This window comes from Desmodus rotundus, chromosome 7 (genome assembly GCF_022682495.2).
Source record: "Desmodus rotundus isolate HL8 chromosome 7, HLdesRot8A.1, whole genome shotgun sequence".
NCBI lineage: Eukaryota > Metazoa > Chordata > Mammalia > Chiroptera > Phyllostomidae > Desmodus > Desmodus rotundus.
In genome coordinates, this window is record NC_071393.1 from 354,106 (window position 1) to 373,657 (window position 19,552).

At 53.4% G+C, this 19,552-nt stretch overlaps 1 protein-coding gene across 1 annotated transcript in view; it reads left to right on the forward strand.

The window, feature by feature from the left end:
* Window positions 1–19,552, forward strand: part of POLE (DNA polymerase epsilon, catalytic subunit) — a 39,351-nt gene that overhangs the window by 15,035 nt on the left and 4,764 nt on the right. The window contains exons 24-45 of the mRNA XM_024566808.3: window positions 1,623–1,780; window positions 2,130–2,325; window positions 3,216–3,430; window positions 5,816–5,918; window positions 6,284–6,364; window positions 6,474–6,596; window positions 7,228–7,440; window positions 7,701–7,907; window positions 8,158–8,301; window positions 9,555–9,695; window positions 9,904–10,057; window positions 10,131–10,237; window positions 10,423–10,599; window positions 10,681–10,904; window positions 11,017–11,237; window positions 11,494–11,698; window positions 12,716–12,889; window positions 13,638–13,763; window positions 15,017–15,149; window positions 16,682–16,871; window positions 17,722–17,853; window positions 18,000–18,193. Coding sequence (XP_024422576.2) covers window positions 1,623–1,780; window positions 2,130–2,325; window positions 3,216–3,430; window positions 5,816–5,918; window positions 6,284–6,364; window positions 6,474–6,596; window positions 7,228–7,440; window positions 7,701–7,907; window positions 8,158–8,301; window positions 9,555–9,695; window positions 9,904–10,057; window positions 10,131–10,237; window positions 10,423–10,599; window positions 10,681–10,904; window positions 11,017–11,237; window positions 11,494–11,698; window positions 12,716–12,889; window positions 13,638–13,763; window positions 15,017–15,149; window positions 16,682–16,871; window positions 17,722–17,853; window positions 18,000–18,193 — 3,618 coding nt within the window. The remainder of the gene's footprint in view (window positions 1–1,622; window positions 1,781–2,129; window positions 2,326–3,215; window positions 3,431–5,815; window positions 5,919–6,283; window positions 6,365–6,473; window positions 6,597–7,227; window positions 7,441–7,700; window positions 7,908–8,157; window positions 8,302–9,554; window positions 9,696–9,903; window positions 10,058–10,130; window positions 10,238–10,422; window positions 10,600–10,680; window positions 10,905–11,016; window positions 11,238–11,493; window positions 11,699–12,715; window positions 12,890–13,637; window positions 13,764–15,016; window positions 15,150–16,681; window positions 16,872–17,721; window positions 17,854–17,999; window positions 18,194–19,552) is intronic.

Here is a 19,552-nt window from a genome sequence, read left to right on the forward strand (position 1 = left end):
TCTCCCTTCTCCTTCAGCACAGCACCCAGACTGTTTTGCTTTTAAGCTTTTTATTTTGGAATAATTTTAAATTTACAGAAAAGTTAAAAACAGAACAGAGAATTCCTTTGTACCCTTCAGCCGACTTCCCCTGATGGTAACATGGTCTGTGGACCACAGCATAGTCGTCAGAATTGAGGGGCTCAGGTTGACGCAAAGCTGTCACTCAGCTCGTCTTAATTCGGATTTCCTAGTTTTTCCCAGACCTCGTGCTGCATGCAGTCGCCCTTCTCAGTCCCCTCCGGCCTGGCAGGCCCCGGGCTTTCCGGTCTGTCCTTCTGTCCTGACCGGGACCCTTCCACGAGTACTGGTCGGGTGTCTTGTTGACTGCCACTGAGTTTGGATTTGTCTGTTTTTCCTGTTATTACACTGAGGCTACTTGGGTTTTTGGAGGAACACCTCACAAGCGATAGGTCATGGAGCGCTGTCCGTGTGTGGTGTCGGGATCTGACACCAGTCACGAGGCGAGGCCGCCCGCCTCCCAGTGGCCTTGTTCTGGGAGCGGGTCCCTCTCCCTGCCGTGCATCAAAGCACTGCAGGGCCTCCGAGTGGAGCCCCTGAGACTGCACGTGCCCACGGGTCCCAGCTGCTGTCATCGGTGCTGTCTGTGCTGGTTCCATTTCCCTTCCTCCTGCTCTTCGTTCACTGGAACCCTTCCCTTCACTTCCTGCCTTGCTACTGACCACCTGGTTGTGTGTTTAGGTCCGTGTGGGCTTGCAGACATCGTTGTCCTGGGCTGTAATGCACCGCTGTCTTGTGTTCGTGGCTCAGCTTTCTCCCCTCGCCACTGGGCTCCTTCACGTTCACCCCCATGTCCCTGGGACCTGCCAGTTGTGCGGCGTGGGAGTGGGGTTTTTTGGAGCACTTTCTTAACCCTGGTAATACAGTTCACTCCAGCCTCATCTTGTATTTTCCTGTTCTAACCTTGGAATCAGCATTTCTCCAAGGAGCCCTGTTCCTCTTCCTGGGGATGGTGCGGCAGTGTTTGTACACCTTTGCTTTTGTGCTCCGTCTTACACCACCTGCTCAAAGCAGCATTTCCAGTTACTTACCTCAGCCCTTCTTCCCCAGCTCGTCAGTGGGGTTCTGTCACCCATCAGTAATACTGTTGGGTTTTTCTGTCCCTCTGCAGTTCCTCTTGGGGTCACCCAACAGCCTCGCTGAGTGTTTGCTGGTTTGCGCACAGGGGAATTGACTCTGTGGAGTGCAGTGCTGTGCAGTCGTGTGTCCCTGCCACAGAGCCACACAGCAGCTCCAAGCCGAGTCCCCGAGTGCTGCGCCTTAGTCACCAGCCCCGCTCCCACCCTCACACCTGGTACCCCGGCGTGTTCTGGTGTGGCCATTTTGCCTTTCCCAGAGTGTTCTGCATGCGGAAATGTCTGTAATCTCTGGACTCAGCAGAATGCACTTGGGTCCATCCACATTGGACACGTGTCCAAACTTGATCTCTTTCGTTTGCTCAGTGATGTTCGTTGTACAGAAGACCTCATTTGCTCATCTGTCCACTGCTTGGAGGGCAGCCGGTCATGCCCAGGCTTGGACAGTAACAAGTGAGGCTGCCCCTCTTTGTTCTGGTTTTGCAGGAAGGCTTCACCAATGATCAGTACCAGGAGCTAGCCGAGCCTTCCTCACTCACCTATGTGACCCGCTCAGAGAACAGCATCTTTTTCGAAGTTGACGGACCCTACCTTGCCATGATCCTTCCAGCCTCCAAGGAAGAAGGCAAGAAACTGAAGAAGAGGTAGGAATCCCACGGCCTCTGTGCTTGGGAGAAGAAATGGATGCATTAGATTTAACAGCCTGTCTAGGAAATGCACCAGGAGCCAGGATGGGGACCGACCTCAGTTCTGTCTTTCGGCCTTTTTGATTCAATTTGGACAGCTGTTATCAATAGTGATGCCACCAGCTCTGTTCACCACCTGTTAGGTTCTGGTTCCACAGGCTGCAGGCCCTTCAGTCCTTTTTATGTTGGAGAGAAACCTCAGGGTATTTGCTACCGGGTGGATGCAGGAGACGAGGAGGGTCAGAATGGCAGTGAGGGGCAGCCAGCGTCACAGGCTCAGTCATGTCGGTTCTTGCTGTGCTTCTAGATACGCTGTGTTCAATGAGGATGGCTCCCTGGCGGAGCTCAAGGGCTTCGAGGTAAAGCGCCGTGGGGAGCTGCAGCTCATCAAGATCTTCCAGTCATCCGTGTTCGAGGCCTTCCTCAGGGGCAGCACCCTGGAGGAGGTGTACGGCTCTGTCGCCAAGGTGGCTGACTACTGGCTGGATGTGCTGTACAGCAAGGTGAGGTCACTGCCCCCACCTGGCTCTGAGGATCCTATAGGCAGAGGGACCCAGTGACAGATGAACTTGAGGCTAATGCTGATGAAATCCCAAGACTGCCGAGTGCCAGTGCCTCCCAGAATGTCTCTTGCTTCTGTATTTAGCGGAAGGGTTCTATGAAAGAGACGAGTAGCATGATGAGAAAGGAATCCAATAAGAGAAATAATTTGCCAACATCACGTCAACTTTGATTTGTATTAAGTCTTGGTCAGTGCTGTGGACGCACACACAACTTCTACAACTTAAATGACAGTGTTGGCGTGTCTTTAATGCACCTCATGGAATTTGCCATCATTCCTGTGCTACCCTGTAGTGTTTGTGTTCCATCGAGTTCGCGTGGGTTGGCGTACAGAACTAGTTGTCTACTGTTGAGTATCAGGTGGGCTTCAGGTTTCCACTGTGATAAATAATGTTGCATCAGACATCTTCGTACAGACTCCTTTACCTTTGCTGCATTGTTGACTAGGAAGAGGTTTGTGGATGAAAGGGATACTGGAATATTCTGGAACATTGACTCCCTTTGTGGGCATCTGGTTCTTGACATGCCTTGTTCTGTATAGAGTTGACTCACACAAGAGTGAGCACCAAGTCGGGAAGCACACACGGCGAGCTTCCAAATCTTATAGGCTGTTGAGGGCAGGAGGTCGGGGACCTGTGTGCAGGAGCACTAACAAACAGTTAAGGCTTTGTGTGTGGTTTTTAAGTCTTGCTGTGCCTGGCATGAGGCAGTCCTTAGAATTACGCTACGTCTTCAGCTCATCCACTGGGAAAAGCGATTCCGCAGGAAGAATTCCCAGGTGAGCTGGGGACGCTCCTTTACCTCTGTACACAATGTTCTGTCCATTCTCCAGGCAGCCAACATGCCTGATTCTGAGCTCTTTGAGTTGATCTCTGAGAACCGTTCCATGTCTCGGAAGCTGGAAGATTATGGGGAGCAGAAGTCTACATCCATCAGCACGGCCAAGCGCCTAGCCGAGTTCCTGGGAGACCAGATGGTGAAGGACGCGGGGCTGAGCTGCCGCTACATCATCTCCCGGAAGCCTGAGGGCTCTCCTGTCACAGAGAGGTGAGGGCTTTCAGGGTGATGAGGGACTGGGCCCTGCAGGACCCCAGAGCAAGCACAGTGAGCCCAACCACTAGGAGCCCCAGAGAACTTGGGTGCATGGAGTATCAGCTGTCATGGGCCCCATTCAAGGTCCTGTCACACCCTCAAGGACACTGGTGCGCCCTGGCTGGGGAGGTGACAGTGGTGTGCTTCACAGGATGCTCCAGCGCACCGCCACTGCCACGTCTCTGTGACCTCCTGCCCTCCTGCCCTCAACAGCCTGTAAGATTTGCTCAGCTCACAAGCACCATGTGTGCTTCCTCTCTGGGTGCTCAGTCCCATGTGAGTCAGCTCTGTACAGAACAAGGCATGTCAAGAGCCAGACGCCCACAAAGCAAAGGGAGTCTGTCAGCGTCCAGAGTATTCCAATATTCCTTTCATCCTCATGACAGAAGGGGTGTCCTCCAGCTTCTGGAGCACATTAAGGCAACAGCAAAGGACTCTATACTGTAGCAGCATCCAGTCCCAATTGTAGACTTCAGGGTCAACAGAGCAGTTCTCCCATCATCCCATGCTCCTAGGGCTGTTGGAGCTGAGCAAGGGCTGCTCGAATGAAAAGGAGAATGCAGTGGATCCAAGGCATGCTTGTCCCTGTGGGTGGCGTGTGCACAACTGTGGGCAACTTGGGGAAGTGCTGAGCAGCATTAAGAAAAGCTGTTTCAGAGACAGCTGCTGCAGTGCCACCTCCGTGACAAGGTGTGTCCCTTGCTTGGAATCTAAGCAGCCCTGTGACTTGCTGTGACATGGGGAATGTGGCAGAAATGACATGTGACCTCTGATACCAGGTCATAGGAGGCCTTGTGGTTCTGCTCTGAGCTCTTATTTTCCTGATGTGGACCATGGAGCTGGAGAGACCATAGCTGTAAGGGAGTCCACCACATCCACACGGTGGCCCCAGACACGAACACTCAAAGTACACGCTCATAAGCAAAAAATTGGTTATTTCAACCTATCAAGTTTTGGAGTGGTTTGTAATACAGCAGGAGATAACTGATAAAACCAGAAACTGCAATGGTCAGTGTTCTCACCTATGCTAGGAAGACCTGCAGGGAAGAAAAAAATGAATTAAACACAGCAACTATTTTCTTAAAAAGAAATCCCCAGTCATGAAAAATGGAATTGATATAAGGCCAAAATAGATTATATGCAGAGTAAAATAAAGAATTCCTATATATCAGTTAGAAAAAAACAACCCAGAGAAAAAATGAGGAACAGGAACGGCGACTCACAAGTGGTGAAACGGATGGCCAGCGCATGGGAAGATGTTCCAAAGCACAGTAGTCGGGAAATGCCCCCGTCGGCTGGAGACAGACAATCTGCTGATACCAGTTGCTGGTGACCACGTAGACCAGCATTCACAGTGTACCTGGGACTGTGGGTGACAGGCACTTTGGAGAGAAACCAATACATGGTGAAGGAGAGCATCCCTGACTCACTGCACAGTCAAGCACTTGTGGGGACATGTCCTGCACCACTGCCGTGTTTGCACTGTGTTGAGCAGCAAAATTTGGGGACATCATGAGTGTCCTTGAAGCCAGAAATAGATAAATGTATTTTTGTATAGAACGAAATGCTGTATAGGAGTTGGAGTGACTCACGGCTACATTCCAACACCGAGAGTTCAAAAACAGCAAGTTGAAGGTGATGTGTACGGCACAGCACCTCTGTGTGAAGTTCACAGATACGGAAAACACTCGCGTGCTTGTGGATACACACCTCTGTAGCAGTGGCATAAAGACGTGCGTGGAAGCAAGGATGAGGACCGAGCTTCCTTCTCCATGAGGAGAGCAGCAGGCTGCACGGGGTGGCGCTGTCCTCTCGCTTTTTCACACATGAAGTCCGACAGCAGGGCTTGGAGCTGAGGACTAGGTGGTGGGTGTGCGGGTATTTGTTGTCTTCCTGAGCTTTATGTTCATAACACTTCACAATAACAGATATTTTCTCCAGTGGGAAGAAGGGTATTGGCAGCTGCCTGCCCGCTGCTGGTGGCATGCAAACTGGCTTATTCTTCCAAGAAAGCAGAGGACTCTTCCTGTACGTTATCACTGGAGAGCACTTCAGAGATGGTTAATTACCAGCGTGCACATGGATGTCATGTACTTGAGGGTATTTTTCAACGGGCCTGGTCACAGCAGCCGAACAAGAGACCAAATGACCACCAGTGGGGGATGGTTATTAAACCATGGTATTCTATACAATAAAGCATTATTTAGTTATTAAATGCAGTAAACAGATACTAGGTATAGTTTATACAAATAACAACATTAAAAAAATAACATTAAGTGATAAGCACTCTGCCGAAGGTCTCAGACGTTCTGGCTGTCAGCTCTGCCTCTTACCACCCAGGGCCATCCCACTCGCCATTTTCCAGGCAGAGCCCACTGTGAGGAGACACTTTCTCCGGAAGTGGCTGAAGAGTTCTTCCCTCCAGGACTTCGATATTCGGACAGTGAGTGCTGGTTTTTTCTACTCCCAGAAGGTCAGGTGGAAACCTAGACAGAGCAGCATCCCTGACTTATCTTCACTCTTGGTGCCCTCCTTTCTGTCACACGATGGGAGAGGAAACAGTTACCCTTCAGTGGAAAACTGGGAAAGTTAGACATGGGGTGGCTTTTCACTGTGTCTCGGACAGACCAAGGCAGTTCTGTCACAAGGTCCTGGTGCTGGCTCCCCTGCCTATGAGTGTCATTTAAGCTCTGTGCATCAGGTTTCTCCTCTGTGAAATGGGTACTTTCGTCAGACTTTCTAAGAGGATAAGTAAGATGCAGAGAAGCACAGTGCTTTTCTCATGCTCCCCGTCGTCCCTGTGCGCAGATTCTGGATTGGGACTACTACATTGAGCGGCTGGGCAGCGCCATACAGAAGATCATCACAATTCCCGCAGCTCTGCAGCAGGTGAGGTGAAGGGTCACATCAGCAGGGCCCCAGGTGGCTTAAAAGACAGGACCCTGGGCAAGGCCCAAACTCACAGTCAGACAAGGGATTAGTTTCACCCTTGTTACAGGTAAAGAACCCAGTGCCTCGCGTCAAACACCCTGACTGGCTGCACAAGAAACTGCTGGAGAAGAATGATGTCTACAAGCAGAAGAAGATCAGTGAGCTCTTCATCCCTGAGGGCAAGAGACAGGTAATGGGGCCTGGCCTGGGATGGCAGAGGCTGTGCCAGTCGGGGCTGGGCTGGTCCCGTGGGCACATGGCGCTAGCGTCCCCATGCTGCCACCTGTGGGGTTGGATACTGCCATCAAGCGTCTGGATTTTTTTTTTTCCCCCCTATAAATGTACACCTTGAGGCTCTGCCCTTGAATTGTTCCCAGTGCTCATCAGTGACAGGAGGCACTGACTCGGGTTGGGTGGAGAACCATCTTACCGCACACACAGAACATGCCTATAGACTGAGTGACTTTGAGTGAGCCACTATACCTTGAGACTTGCGTTTTCTAAACTGTAAAATAAAAACATGTTATAAACACTAAAAAATGCCAAAGACAGGTAATGAAAGGTGTGAGACTGGGAGGGAAGAAGGGGGCTTACCTGTTCTTTGCAATATATTTCTCAAGGAAAGGAGAGTTCTGGAGCAAACACAAATGGTGACACTCCAGTGACATTTCGGTTTGAACTCTTTGCAATTAAAAGTGAAAAATAGTAGTTTAGTCTGTAATGAGTAACTTTGCATACTAGTACTCTATCCCATTCGGATGGATCTCTAGTAGTAGAATTTGCCAAAAGCCAGGTTTTAAGTCCCCTTTGGGTGGCTGCAGGTGAGCATGGCCCGGGCTCCAGACAGCACCCATAGCCTTGGTGCTCCAGACATGGAGGACTTCAGCCTCCAAAAGCTGCCCCACGTGGCCATCCCCATAGCTACGAAGAGGAAGCGGGTCCTCTGGGAGAGCCAGGAGGACTCACAAGATCTGGGGCTGATGGTCCCCTGGCAGGAAATCTTGGGGCAGCCTCCAGCCCTTGGAACCACCCAGGTAAGAAGCCTCAGGGCATCTGGACTGGCCAGTGGGTGGAGGGAGCAGACACCAGTCAGGCCCACGCTAGGGTGCACTGTCTCCTGTGGGGTCTGCTGAGTGGCACAGGGACCCTGAGATGGGTATTGGTCCTGAGGAGGTTGGCGGGATGCCCAGTCCTTACAGAGTACTTAGAAGCTATGTGGTTTTGTTGCCATGGAAGGCTGTCCTGTTTTACTGTGTCTCTGCCTCCTTTTGACCTATCCCACCATCTTTCCTAGGAAGAGTGGCTGGTCTGGCTCCGGTTTCATAAGAAGAAGTGGCAGCTGCAGGCCCGACAGCGCCTGGCTCGCAGGAAGAAGCGGCGTCTGGAAGCAGAGGGTGTGCTACAGCCTGGTCCCATGCGAGACGTGCCTGCCACGGGGTTGGGGAGCTTCTTGCGAAGAACCGCCCGCAGCATTCTGGACCTTCCATGGCAGATTGTGCAGGTGCGGACAGGGGTCCCTTGGGAGGGTGTGGCAGGACACCTCAGGGCATCAGCATGGCCGATGGGAGGGGATGTCTGGCCAGCTCGGGGTTGTGGGGACCATCCTGCAGTCTGGAATGGAGGAGAAAAGGCAGACCTTGATTTTTGTACCTCGATGATTAAAGGCCTCCAGGGAGGCTGCCTGTCCGCAGGTGTGGTGCACTTTCTGTAGCAGGCTGACATGCGCCGCCATGTGGTCTGTTTCCTTTCAGATCAGTGAGACCAGCCAAGCCGGCATGTTCAGGCTGTGGGCTGTCATCGGCAGCGACTTGCACTGCATCAGGCTGAACATCCCCCGTGTGTTCTACGTGAACCAGCGGGTGCCCAAAGCAGAGGAGGGGCCTGCATATCGAAAGGTACGGGAGGTGGCTAGTGCCTTTGAGGTTGTCTCCACAGTGATGGAGCCTGCAGAAAGAATCGGGCTTTGCAGATACAGGGATTGGTGGGCCGTGCAGGTCTGAGCACAGTGTGCTGGAGCCTCCATCTCCTGAGAGCCTTCTCGGATGCTGCAGTAATCATCGAACTGATGTCTGTGAAGGCTGAGTGCAGAGTGACAGGAGCTGCTGGTGCCCTTGTCCTGGGTGCGTGGTCCTCTGTGTCTCATGTCCACAGGGTGGACAGTTGTCTGCAGACTCTATATCAATAGGCTCTTACGGTGTCAAAGCTTATTGGGCTGTCAGTCACATGCCCTACAATTCACTCATTTACTATGCAGTTCAGTTGCTGATAGTGTGTTCAGAGTCATGCAGCCATCACCACAGTTGATTATAGAACATTTTCATCACCCCCCGAAGACACTCCAGGCCCCTTAGCGGTCTCTTCCCCCAGCCCTCAGTCACCACCAGCCCACATTCTGCCTCTGCACGAGCCCAGTGTGGACATTTCATAAAAGTGGGATCTTACGGTGGGTGGTCGTCTGCCTCCCCCCCCCGGCAGGTCCTCGTCAGCCCCACCTGATGTTTCTGAGCACCCACCACGTAGTTCAGGTGAGATGTGTGCTCAGAGCCAGGTCGAGTGAGAAGGGTTTCTTGAGACGGTGAAACTCTGACCTGGAGACTCAGCAGAACATGGACATAGAGAGAGACAGGGAGGGTGTGGCACAGCTGGACGGGTGGCCGGAACTCCTATAGCTTTCTTGAATGTGACAGTGGAACTTTGTGGGAGAACGTCCTTCCTTTCATGGTATTCCACCCTTTGGGTTCCTCTCTGGCTCCCTCCTCACCAGGACTGCCCTGCTCCGTGTCCCCCAGGGGCTCCTCTCCCTGTCCTCTGGCCAGGAAAGGATGGTCTCTCCCAGTTTTTTGCAGCCTGCACCCTCATAAAGCCTGGAAAAGACAGAAGAAATGAACTAGGAACACCTGCCCCCTCCCAGGCTGAGAACTTGTGTACTTTGCAGAGGCCTCAGGTTGCTTCTGAGTTAATTCTCCAAGGTATTAGTTTTACTCCTCAGAGAGTAAAATGGAGTGTACTCCACAGTTGTGGGCACTAGTAGGGCTAGGACCGTTTAAATAATGTATGTACCTGTGTACACATGTGTGTGCACCTGTGCAGAGTATGTTAAACATCACTGCTTAGCCATGTGACAAGGTCATTGCTGTGTTGTCCCCAGGTGCATCGAGTCCTTCCTCGCTCCAACATGGTCTACAACCTGTATGAGTACTCGGTGCCGGAGGACATGTACCAAGAACATATCAACGAGATCAACACTGAGCTGTCGGCCCCAGACATCGAGGGCGTGTATGAGACGCAGGTAATTTGCCTTCCCAGCCAAACTGAGCAAGGATCTAGCTGCATGGAGTAGAGGAAAGAAAACCCACGTGGGGCACGGGTGGGCTAGCAGCAGTCCCTGTGGAGTCCACCCCAGGGACAGAATCTGAGCAGTGTGTCTGCCCAACCGGAGCAGAGGGCTGTGCTCTGACTGTGCCCACAGTCAGCGCTGCCCACCCTGATCCTCCCAGGTGCCGTTACTGTTCCGGGCCCTGGTGCACCTGGGCTGCGTGTGTGTGGTCAGTAAACAACTGGTGAGGCACTTGGCAGGCTGGGAAGCAGAAACCTTCTCTCTTGAACACCTGGAGATGCGCTCACTGGCCCAGTTCAGCTACCTGGAACCAGGTATGGTGTGTGCCGGCCGCCCCTTTGGCCCTGTCTCTAGCACATCTCGGGTGACCTGCATGTTCTTCTGTAGGGAGCATCCGCCACATCTACCTGTATCATCGCACACAAGGCCACAAGGCGCTCTTTGGCATCTTCGTTCCCTCTCAGCACAGGGCGTCTGTGTTTGTGTTGGATACCGTGAGTTCCTGGGCTGGGGCTGTGGGAGGGACGGACCAGTGGGCAGGGACAAAGTAGCCCCCAGCCTTGTTCCCAGAAGCCTTTGCCTGCGAGTGCCCATGACAGTTGAATTAGAAGCGGAACCATGGAGGTGGTGGTGACAGCTGCACCCCCTTCTGGGGGAGAGCTGACATGCCCTTATGCAGGTGCGAAGCAACCAGATGCCCAGCCTCAGCACCCTGTACTCGGCTGAGCACAGCCTCCTGCTGGAGAAAGTGGGCCCTGAGCTCCTCCCTCCCCCCAAACACACATTTGAAGTTCGGGCTGAGACTGACTTGAAGACCATCTGCAGAGCTATCCAGCGCTTCCTGCTGGCCTACAAGGTGAGTGAGGTGGGAGTGCTATCATGCATGCCCCCTCCCCCAGGCCGGGTCCCCCCCGGCCACTTTCCTCCCTGTGCTCAGGAGGAGCGCCGTGGGCCCACCCTCATTGCCGTGCAGTCCAATTGGGAGCTGAAAAGGTTGGCCAGCGAGATTCCCATCCTAGAAGAATTCCCACTGGTACCTGTTCGCGTGGCTGACAAGATCAGCTATGGAGTGCTGGACTGGCAGCGCCACGGAGCCCGGCGCATGATCCGCCACTACCTCAACCTGGACACTTGTTTGTCACAGGCCTTTGAGATGAGCAGGTGAGCAAAGCACAGGGCTGCTCTTGGCATTTCTGCGGCTCTGCCCACCTCGGTGTTACCAGCAAGTCGGTCTTCTCTGATTCCACTCCCTCGTGGGACCGACCCCATGCAGGTACTTCCACATCCCCATTGGAAATCTGCCCGAGGACATCTCCACCTTTGGCTCCGACCTATTCTTTGCCCGCCACCTCCAGCGCCACAACCATCTGCTTTGGCTGTCCCCCACATGCCGCCCTGACCTGGGTGGGAAGGAGGCTGATGACAACCGCCTCATTATGGAGTTCGAGGACCAGGCCACCAAGGAGATTAACAGTTCAGGCTGTTACTCCACAGGTAGGTGGGCGAGACCCTCAGGGACCTCTGCTGCTGGTGTTTCTGCCATTTGTTGCCATTCTGAGTTGGTGAGAACACCCAGCACTGACCCTCAGGGCTCAGCCGAGCTGGTGTGAGATGGGTACAGGGCGGGCTCTGTGGTCAGCCTGAGCTGGGTGCTCTCTGTCTCCCTGGCAGCCCCAGGACGCAGCAGTGCTCGCTGCGGTGAGGCTCTTTACCCAGGGTGGCCAGGGCATAGGCGTGTCTTTGTGTGCAGTGTGTGTGGAGCTGGACCTTCAGAACCTGGCCGTCAACACCATCCTGCAGTCTCACCACATCAACGACATGGAGGGGGCCGACAGCATGGGCATCAGCTTCGATGTGGTCCCGCAGGCCTCCCTGGAGGACATGATCACTGGCAACCAGGCCTCCAGTGCGCCCGCCAGCTACGACGAGACGGCCCTCTGCTCCAGCACCTTCAGGTGCCCAGGGCTGTGACCCCAGAATGTCTGACCTTTTGTTCTCGTCCTCTCTGAGTTTGGGGTATAGAGGGAACATTAGAAATCTTTTTAATGTCTGCCCTAGTTTTGGGAAATGAAGAGCTAAAATAGTGTCATTTGGGCTTCCATCTGTTCACTCTGTAGAGTCAGAAGCAACCGTGAGGACAGGTGGCAGTTCCCTGTCCTGTGTTCTGGGCCCCTTCCTGTGGCCAGAGATGTGCCCACAGAAAAATAGTCAACTCAGGGTAGGACACACATCAGGGTACAAATGTGGGTCCAGCCAGGAAAAGTGGTGCAAGTTACAGCCTTTGAGTGACAGGAGAATTGCTGTGACAGGGTGACACTGTGGCAGAGGTCATGTGTGCTCTTCACAGCCCGCAGAACCTCACCTGGCGGGTGGCTGTTGCCCACTGTAGAGATGCAGAAACCTGTAGAGAGGCACAGGCCACGAGCGTGCTTGTGGTCACCCTGCAGCCGAGCGGCAGTGTAGGCCTTGGAAAGTACACGTCAGCCCTAATGCCTTTCCAAAGAGGAGGACTGGACTTGAGAAATGGCAGCAGAAAGGCTCAGGGCCAGGTGTGTGTGGTGCAGTCAGTGCCAGGGGCTGCTGCACAGAGAAGTGGACAGTCCAGTCCTGAGAGGTGGCAGGGCCGCCCCTGCAAGGGAACGGCTTCATGGCACAGTGTGCAGACTCACCTGAGTGGTATCGCAGGGCAGTCACGGGAAGACGGGGTGGAGGTGGGACTGCCTTGCAGAGGAGGCCCTGGTGGTCTCCCCTGCCTGTTGGGGGTCTCCCGGCAGGGTGAGGCGCCCTACGTATTCTGCTGGTTCTGGTCTGTACTAGTGCCGAGGGTAGGGTTGGATTGAGAAGTGGGTTGGGAGGTAGTGGGGGCCTGGCCTCAGGGAGCTGCAGAGAGCCGAGTGACTGGGTTTAGACATGGCGTGGGGGGCCGTGGGGGACCGTGGGGGACATGCTCGACATGCTCTCACCCCTTCCAGGATCCTGAAGAGCATGGTGGTGGGCTGGGTGAGGGAGATCACGCAGTACCGCAACGTCTACGCCGACAACCAGGTGATGCACTTCTACCGCTGGCTGCAGGCCCCGTCCTCGCTGCTGCATGACCCCGCCCTGCACCGCACGCTGCACAACATGATGAAGAAGCTCTTCCTGCAGTGAGTGCTGCCCCACCCGCTTGCCCGGCCCCAGCACCTGTGGGACCGACGCGGCCTCACGCAGGTCCTTCCGAGAGGGGCTGGGCTGCACGGTCTTTCTGCTGCGTTTTTGCACAGCAGCTGTACACCATTTCTTCTGCACCTCCTTGCTGTAGTCAGCGGTAGATCTGGGAGGCCTGTGTGGGGATGTGCCAGCCATACAAGTGGACACTTAGACTGTCCCCAGAACTTAGGCTGTTACAAATAGCCAAGGAATGGCCTCGTGCTTGAGGGCCTGCGCAGTGCTCTCCCGGAAGCGGCGCTGTTGCAGGTCTGGTAGGTTTTATGACCGGGAGAGAGCTGACAGGGGTGTTGCAGCAACCCAGGCCTCCCCCGCACAGTGGATGCTGATGGTGGCCTGACGGCTGAGCAGCTGTCTTAATTTGCATCTTTGTTATGAATGAAATCTTCGTACCCTTTGCCCATTTCTCCCTAGTTTTGTTGCTTTTTTTTCTCATTGATTCATATGAGTTCTTTCTATATAATAATTAACCATTGTCTGTGATATGAGTCACATGTTTTTTCCCTTTGATTCTGTGTGGCTTTGATTATGGTGAGTTTTCCACACAGGAATCTTCACGCTTTGTTGCTTCTGGGTTCTAAGGATATTCAGAATGGCACTTGTGCTTCAGATCATCAGCTTGTTCCTCCTGGTATCTATGGGATTCTCTGTAGCATCTTGAGGGTTGATTCCACACTTGGTCCTCAGGCTCATCACAGAGTTCAAGCGCCTGGGGTCGTCCGTCGTCTATGCCAACTTCAACCGCATCATCCTGTGCACGAAGAAGCGGCGGATTGAGGACGCCCTCGCCTACGTGGAGTACATCACCAGCAGGTGGCAGCACCGCCTCGCCCTGGGCAGTCCCCTCTCAGACCTCCTGTAGCGTCTCTGTAGCGAGTCTGTAGCAGCATCTGTGCCAGCGCCCTCCTTCTCCTGCCTTGATTTCACCTTCACTTCTGAAAGATATTTTCACTGGGTATAGAACTGTATGGGGATCTTTGGAGTCCTTTTTTCCTTCTCTGTTCATCTTTCTGGATAATTTCTGTTGTCTTTAAATTCACCAGTCTTCAGCAGAGTTTAATCTGCCCTTTATCCCATCCAGTATATTTTTCTTTTGGATGTAGTGCTGTCTTCTCCAGAAGCTTGGTTTGGGTCTTCTGTATTTCTACAGTCTACCTAATATGTTCAGTCTTTCCTTTAGCTTTTTTAAAAATATTATTATTTACTGTTACACTTCACATTCCTCTTTTTTTTTTTTTCCTTAAGATTTTTTAAATTTGTTTTTAGAGAGGGGGAAGGGAGGAAGAAAGAGAAGTAGAGAAACATGATGCGCAGGAGATACATTGTTTGGTTGCCTCTCACTAGGGACCTGGCCCGCAACCCAGGCATGACTGGGAATTGAACCAGTAACATCTTGGTTCTCAGGCAATCCACTGAGCCACACCAGCCAGGGCTCCTTTAGCTTTTTGAACACTTGGATACAGTTATAACAAGTGCTTTCATGTCCTCTTCTGCTCTATCGATCATCGGTGTCAGCTCTTATTTGTTGGTAGGTTTGTCTCCTTATTCTGTGTGGTGTGTTTCTCTGCTCCTTTGAAAATGGTGATGTTCAGTTGGATCCAGGTATTGTGGATCTTGCCTTGTATGTTGGGTGCTATGGCATTCCTGTAACTATTTGGAGGCTTTATGTTCTGTTACTTAGAAACAGTTTGATCCTTTGGGGCATTCTTCAGCTGTGTAGGCAGGTCCAGAGCTCGCTCCCCCACCCCTGAAACAAGACTGCCACGACCACAGCCCAGTGCCCGTGTGCTGGGAGGCTCCCTGGCGGCCGTGGGAGCAAGTGTGTGGGATCGGGCTCTGGGGAGAGTGTGGAAACCAGCCTCAGAGGGCTCAGCTTCTCTGCCGCTCTCATCTCTCCTGCCCTCCACAACATCTCTGTTATTCCCACCCAATACAGAAGTCTCCTTGCTACTATTTTCCATAGGAAGTTTGAAGGATTTGAATCAGTAGAGGGTAAGGAAGAAAGTGGAGAATGGAGGGAAAACTATTGGTTTCGTTTAAGCAGTCTCTGTTTTGCTTCTTTTTAGCATTCATTCTAAAGAAATCTTCCACTCCTTGACGATTTCTTTCTCTCGGTGCTGGGAGTTTCTTCTCTGGATGGATCCCTCTAACTATGGTGGCATCAAAGGGAACGTTCCATCTCGTATCCACTGTGGACAGGTGAGGTGACCGGTCCTGGAGTGACTTTGGGGTCCACACCTGCTCATTTGGCGCACACTGTGGTCGCGCATCGGGTGCCAGGTCTAGGCTGAGCAGCAGCAAACACTAGGGTCCCTGCCGTCGTGCCTCTGGGGGAGAGGTCATGACCAAGCAGGTAAGTAGGTGTAGGATCAGAGGCAGCAGGGGCAGCCTCTGGCTGATGGAGACGGGGAGGTCCCAAGAGCCTCTGAAGAGGTGACAGGAAAGTGGAGCTTGAAGGGAGCAAGGCTCAGCGACTGGTGTGAGGCAGCTGTGAGTCGAGGGGCAAGGGTGTGGGCAGTGGTCACAGGCACGGCCAAGAGCCGACCAGGGCAGGCACTTGCACTTGAGGTTGTGATGGAGACTTGGCTTTTAGTGATGGGGGATTCCTTTTTTTTTTTTATTGTTATTCAATTACAGTTGTGTGCCTTTTCTCCCCATCCCTCCACCCCACCCCAGCCGAACCCTCCTCCCTCCCCCACCTCCACCCTCCCCCTTGATTTGGTCCATGTGTCCTTTAAAGTAGTTCCTGTAGTGATGGGGGATTCTGAGCAGGGGAGTATCAGTCCCTGACTTGGGCTCCATGTGGACAACTATAGAAGCCCAGTTAATGTCATCCCAGGGGCAGGTGCAGGGCAGAGTGAAATGAGGGAGAAGGACTCAGTGGGTGCTGAAGGTGGAGGGGACAGGCCTTTGGGGTGGATGTGGGGCAACACAGGGGTATGGGCTGTGTGTGTGGGCTGTGCCTATGTGTGTGAACCTAGACAGGACAAGAGTGAGTGTAGGATGAAGGGAGTCGCGCTCTGTGGGGATGGGTGGCGTTTTTCCACATCTGATGTTTGCTCAACAAGCATAAGGTAGAGGCACATGGCAGGTGGTGGCAGGGGCATCTGGGAAGGAGCTAGGCATGGGAACTTGGGGTCATTCATGAGTGTGGCAGCTGGGACTTGGGGGGTGGGTTATGGGTTGTGAGGACTGAGCCCTCCCGTGAAGGAAGAGCCAGCAGGTGGGGAGCCATGCTGCTGAGAGCTGATGGGAAAAGGCTGCCCTTGGGTGCTGTGCTGGGAGCTCCGTGGGGACCCAGGCAGGAGGTTAGGAGGTGCAGGCAGTGTAGATGGCTCGCAGGAAGGCAGTGGTAGTTACTGCTTGGGGGGGCGGGGGGGGTGGGGCATGGATGTCAGAGTGTTGAAAGGGAAGGTGCCCTCCTGGGAGATCTGGAACTCGGACTAGAGACTGGTCACCCCAGGCATCATTGTTTCTTTCCTTCCTGGACCGTGGGAGGGAGCAGTTGTGGAGTGAATCCTCGAAAGGGTGGAGTAAGAGTAACTGCCTCCGTCTGCAGACTGCTGCTGAGCACCAGGCACATCAACACACCATGGGTATTAGAGCATCCATGGGCATCTGATGAGCTTGGGGGGCCAGTGGCTGGAGGAGGTGGAATCAGGTAGACCAGGTTCAATATGACTCAACTTGGGTGTGCTTCCCACGGCTATGGGCAAACACTGTTACAACAGGACTCCCAGAAAGAGGGCAAAGCGGAGGAGGAGGAGGAGGAAGAGGAGCCTGAGGACGAGGGTGAGGGCGAGGATGATGATGGTGTGCAGGAGCCAGACGTGGAGGACTTGCTGGAAAACAACTGGAACATCGTGCAGTTCCTGCCGCAGGCAGCCTCCTGCCAGAGCTACTTCCTCATGATCGTCTCAGGTGAGCTCCCACACCAGCTTCATGTCGGCGCCGTCCGTGGAGCAATGTGGCCTCACAAGAAGGTGAACAGTTGGGATACCGGGCCTGTGGAGTGTGCACCCAGTGTCAAGGTTCCTGAGAGGAGACCCTCACCCTCTTGCCCAAGGGGCTCCTGGTTCTGCCCCAGGGTCTGTGTGTGCACGTGTGGTGACTAAAACCCCCAGCAGGGCAGATGGAACACTTTCTGATCAGCTGCCCACAGACCGGGCTTTGCGGCTGACCTGCTGCTGCTGCGAAATGCTATCGTTGATTTGGGTCTAAAGAGCCTAGAGGTGTAGAGTTTACAAACCAAGTTACCAGGTGGATGTGCCAGGGAAGCGTATAAATGAAAAGCCCGTTGTAATTCAAAGCCAGTCGTAGAACAGAACAGCTGATGGTGAACTCTTGTCTCAGTCAGCAAAGACACAGTCACCTAAGTGCAGGGGTGCTTTTATTTTTGATTGTTTTGTGTTTTCGTCTACTTGTCCCTAGTCTCGCTTTCGCAGGTCCTTTAGAAACACGAGGGCATGGTGGGTCTGCTGTGCTGTAAAGACAAGTCACGTCCATGTCTTCATTGCTGTCCAGCAAAGGCTGATGGGAGTTGCCTTGTTTAGATGGCAATCTCTATGGATAAGCTTGGGCATCAGTGTTCCTAGCTTATTTGTATTTCTGTAGTGGACTCCAGCTCATCTAAATGCAGTAAATAGAATCATCACCAGTAACCACATTTCCAACCCAGGCTGGCCAGTGATCTAACCAGCCACAGGGTGTCCCTGGACTCTGGGTGTTCTGGCTGCTGGCAGCTCTCAAGGCCTATGCCTCCCCTCTGCAGCGTACATTGTGGCTGTGTACCACAGCATGAAGGAGGAGCTGAGGCGCAGTGCCCCAGGCAGCACCCCCATGCGGAGGCAGGTGGCCAGCCAGCAGTCGCAGGAGGCCCAGGGGGCAGCTGGAGCCCTTCCCGGTGAGTACACCCTTGCATGAGGCCAGTGCTGCACCTGTGGCCTGACCCCCGTGCTCCTCAAGGTCCCCACCTCTAGGGCGGGGTCCCTAAGTCCTTTCCTCAGCATCTTTGTCACTGTGTGAGACAGAGGTCTCTCCTCTTCCTAGGAATGATCACCTTCTCTCAAGATTATGTGGCAAACGAACTCACTCAGAACTTCTTCACCATCACTCAGAAGATTCAGAAGAAAGTCACGGGCTCTCGGAACTCCGCTGAGCTCTCGGAAATGTTTCCTGTCCTTCCTGGTTCTCACTTGCTGCTCAATAACCCTGCTCTGGAGTTCATCAAATATGTGTGCAAGGTAAGGATGCTCACTCTACCCTGTGTGTGAGGCAAGGGGCCCGGAGTAAGCCACTCATTTATTCCACAAACACCCACTGCATGCTGGTCCATGCAGTCACTGCGTGAGCTACTGCGAGCTCATGGAGTCTGCACTCCAGTGTGGGGGACAACAACTCAGTGAGGGACAGGTAAGCTCAGGGAGCACAGGTGCTGTGAGCTGCACTTGGACAGCAGGGCAGGTGAGGGGCCGTGTGAGAGGACCTGGGGCTGAGACCGCAGTGACCAGGAGGGCCTGGCCATATGCAGATCCCAGGGGAGAATGATGTCTTGGCAGAGGGGGTGCAAAGGCCCTGGTGTAGGGTGATCTGGGGGTGCTGGTGAAATGACAGCATCTTGAGGTCACATGGCTCTAGGGGCCGAGCACACCAGGGACCTCACAGAGCTCCCGAAATGCCCAGGCTTCAGTGGAACCTAGAGAAGCGCTCGCATGGATGCCAAATGCCTTTCTGGGAAGGGAGACTGAATCAAATGTGAGGTAATGTTTCCAGACAAGGACAAGCAGGCGCCCTCGCTGCCCATTAAGTCACCTCCCAGCACACCGCTCTTCACAGTGACAGACACGCAGAACCGAGTGACTTTTGGTTGTGGTGGAGAAATGGTGTAGTGCACTGTCTCAGTTCCTCAGTGGACTGTAGGGTTTTTTAAGTTGTTTTTATTAAGGTATAGCTTACATCCAGTAGAATTCACCATGAGGTTTGGCACAAGCACACAGTCAGGGTACAGAATGTCCCACCACCCCCTGCAGCTCTTGTCCCTTTGTTTGTTTACTTTTTAAAGTTTACACGCAGCGCCCTGGCTGGTGCGACTCAGTGGATTCAGTGCGGGCCTGTGAACCGAAGGGTCGCTGGTTTGATTCCCAGTCAGGGCACATGCCTGGGTTGCAGGCCGGGTCCCCAGTAGGGGGCACATGAGAGGTAACCACATATTGATGTTTCTCTTTCTCCTTCCCTTCCCCTCTCTCTGAAAATAAATAAATGGAACCCTTTTTTAAAAAACACATATAGGAGAAGTTGCTCTTTGGCATGAAGTTATTGGGTTTTCAGAGGGATAGAGTTGTACCACCAACAGCAAGGTACACAGCAGTCACCCCGGAGAGGTCCCCATGCTGCCCTGTGTGGCTCACCCTCTGCTCTTACCTCTGTCTCTACCTGGTGGCCTCTTCCAGGATATCACGAGGGGAACTGTGGGCCTGGCTTCTGTCACTTAGCGAAGCACACCGAGGTTCTCCATGGTGCGCATTTCCACGCTGCATTTTTTCCCGACCAGGCCAGGCTCTGATCTGTGAGGACCAGTCTCTTAATTCACTCCCTGACGGGGA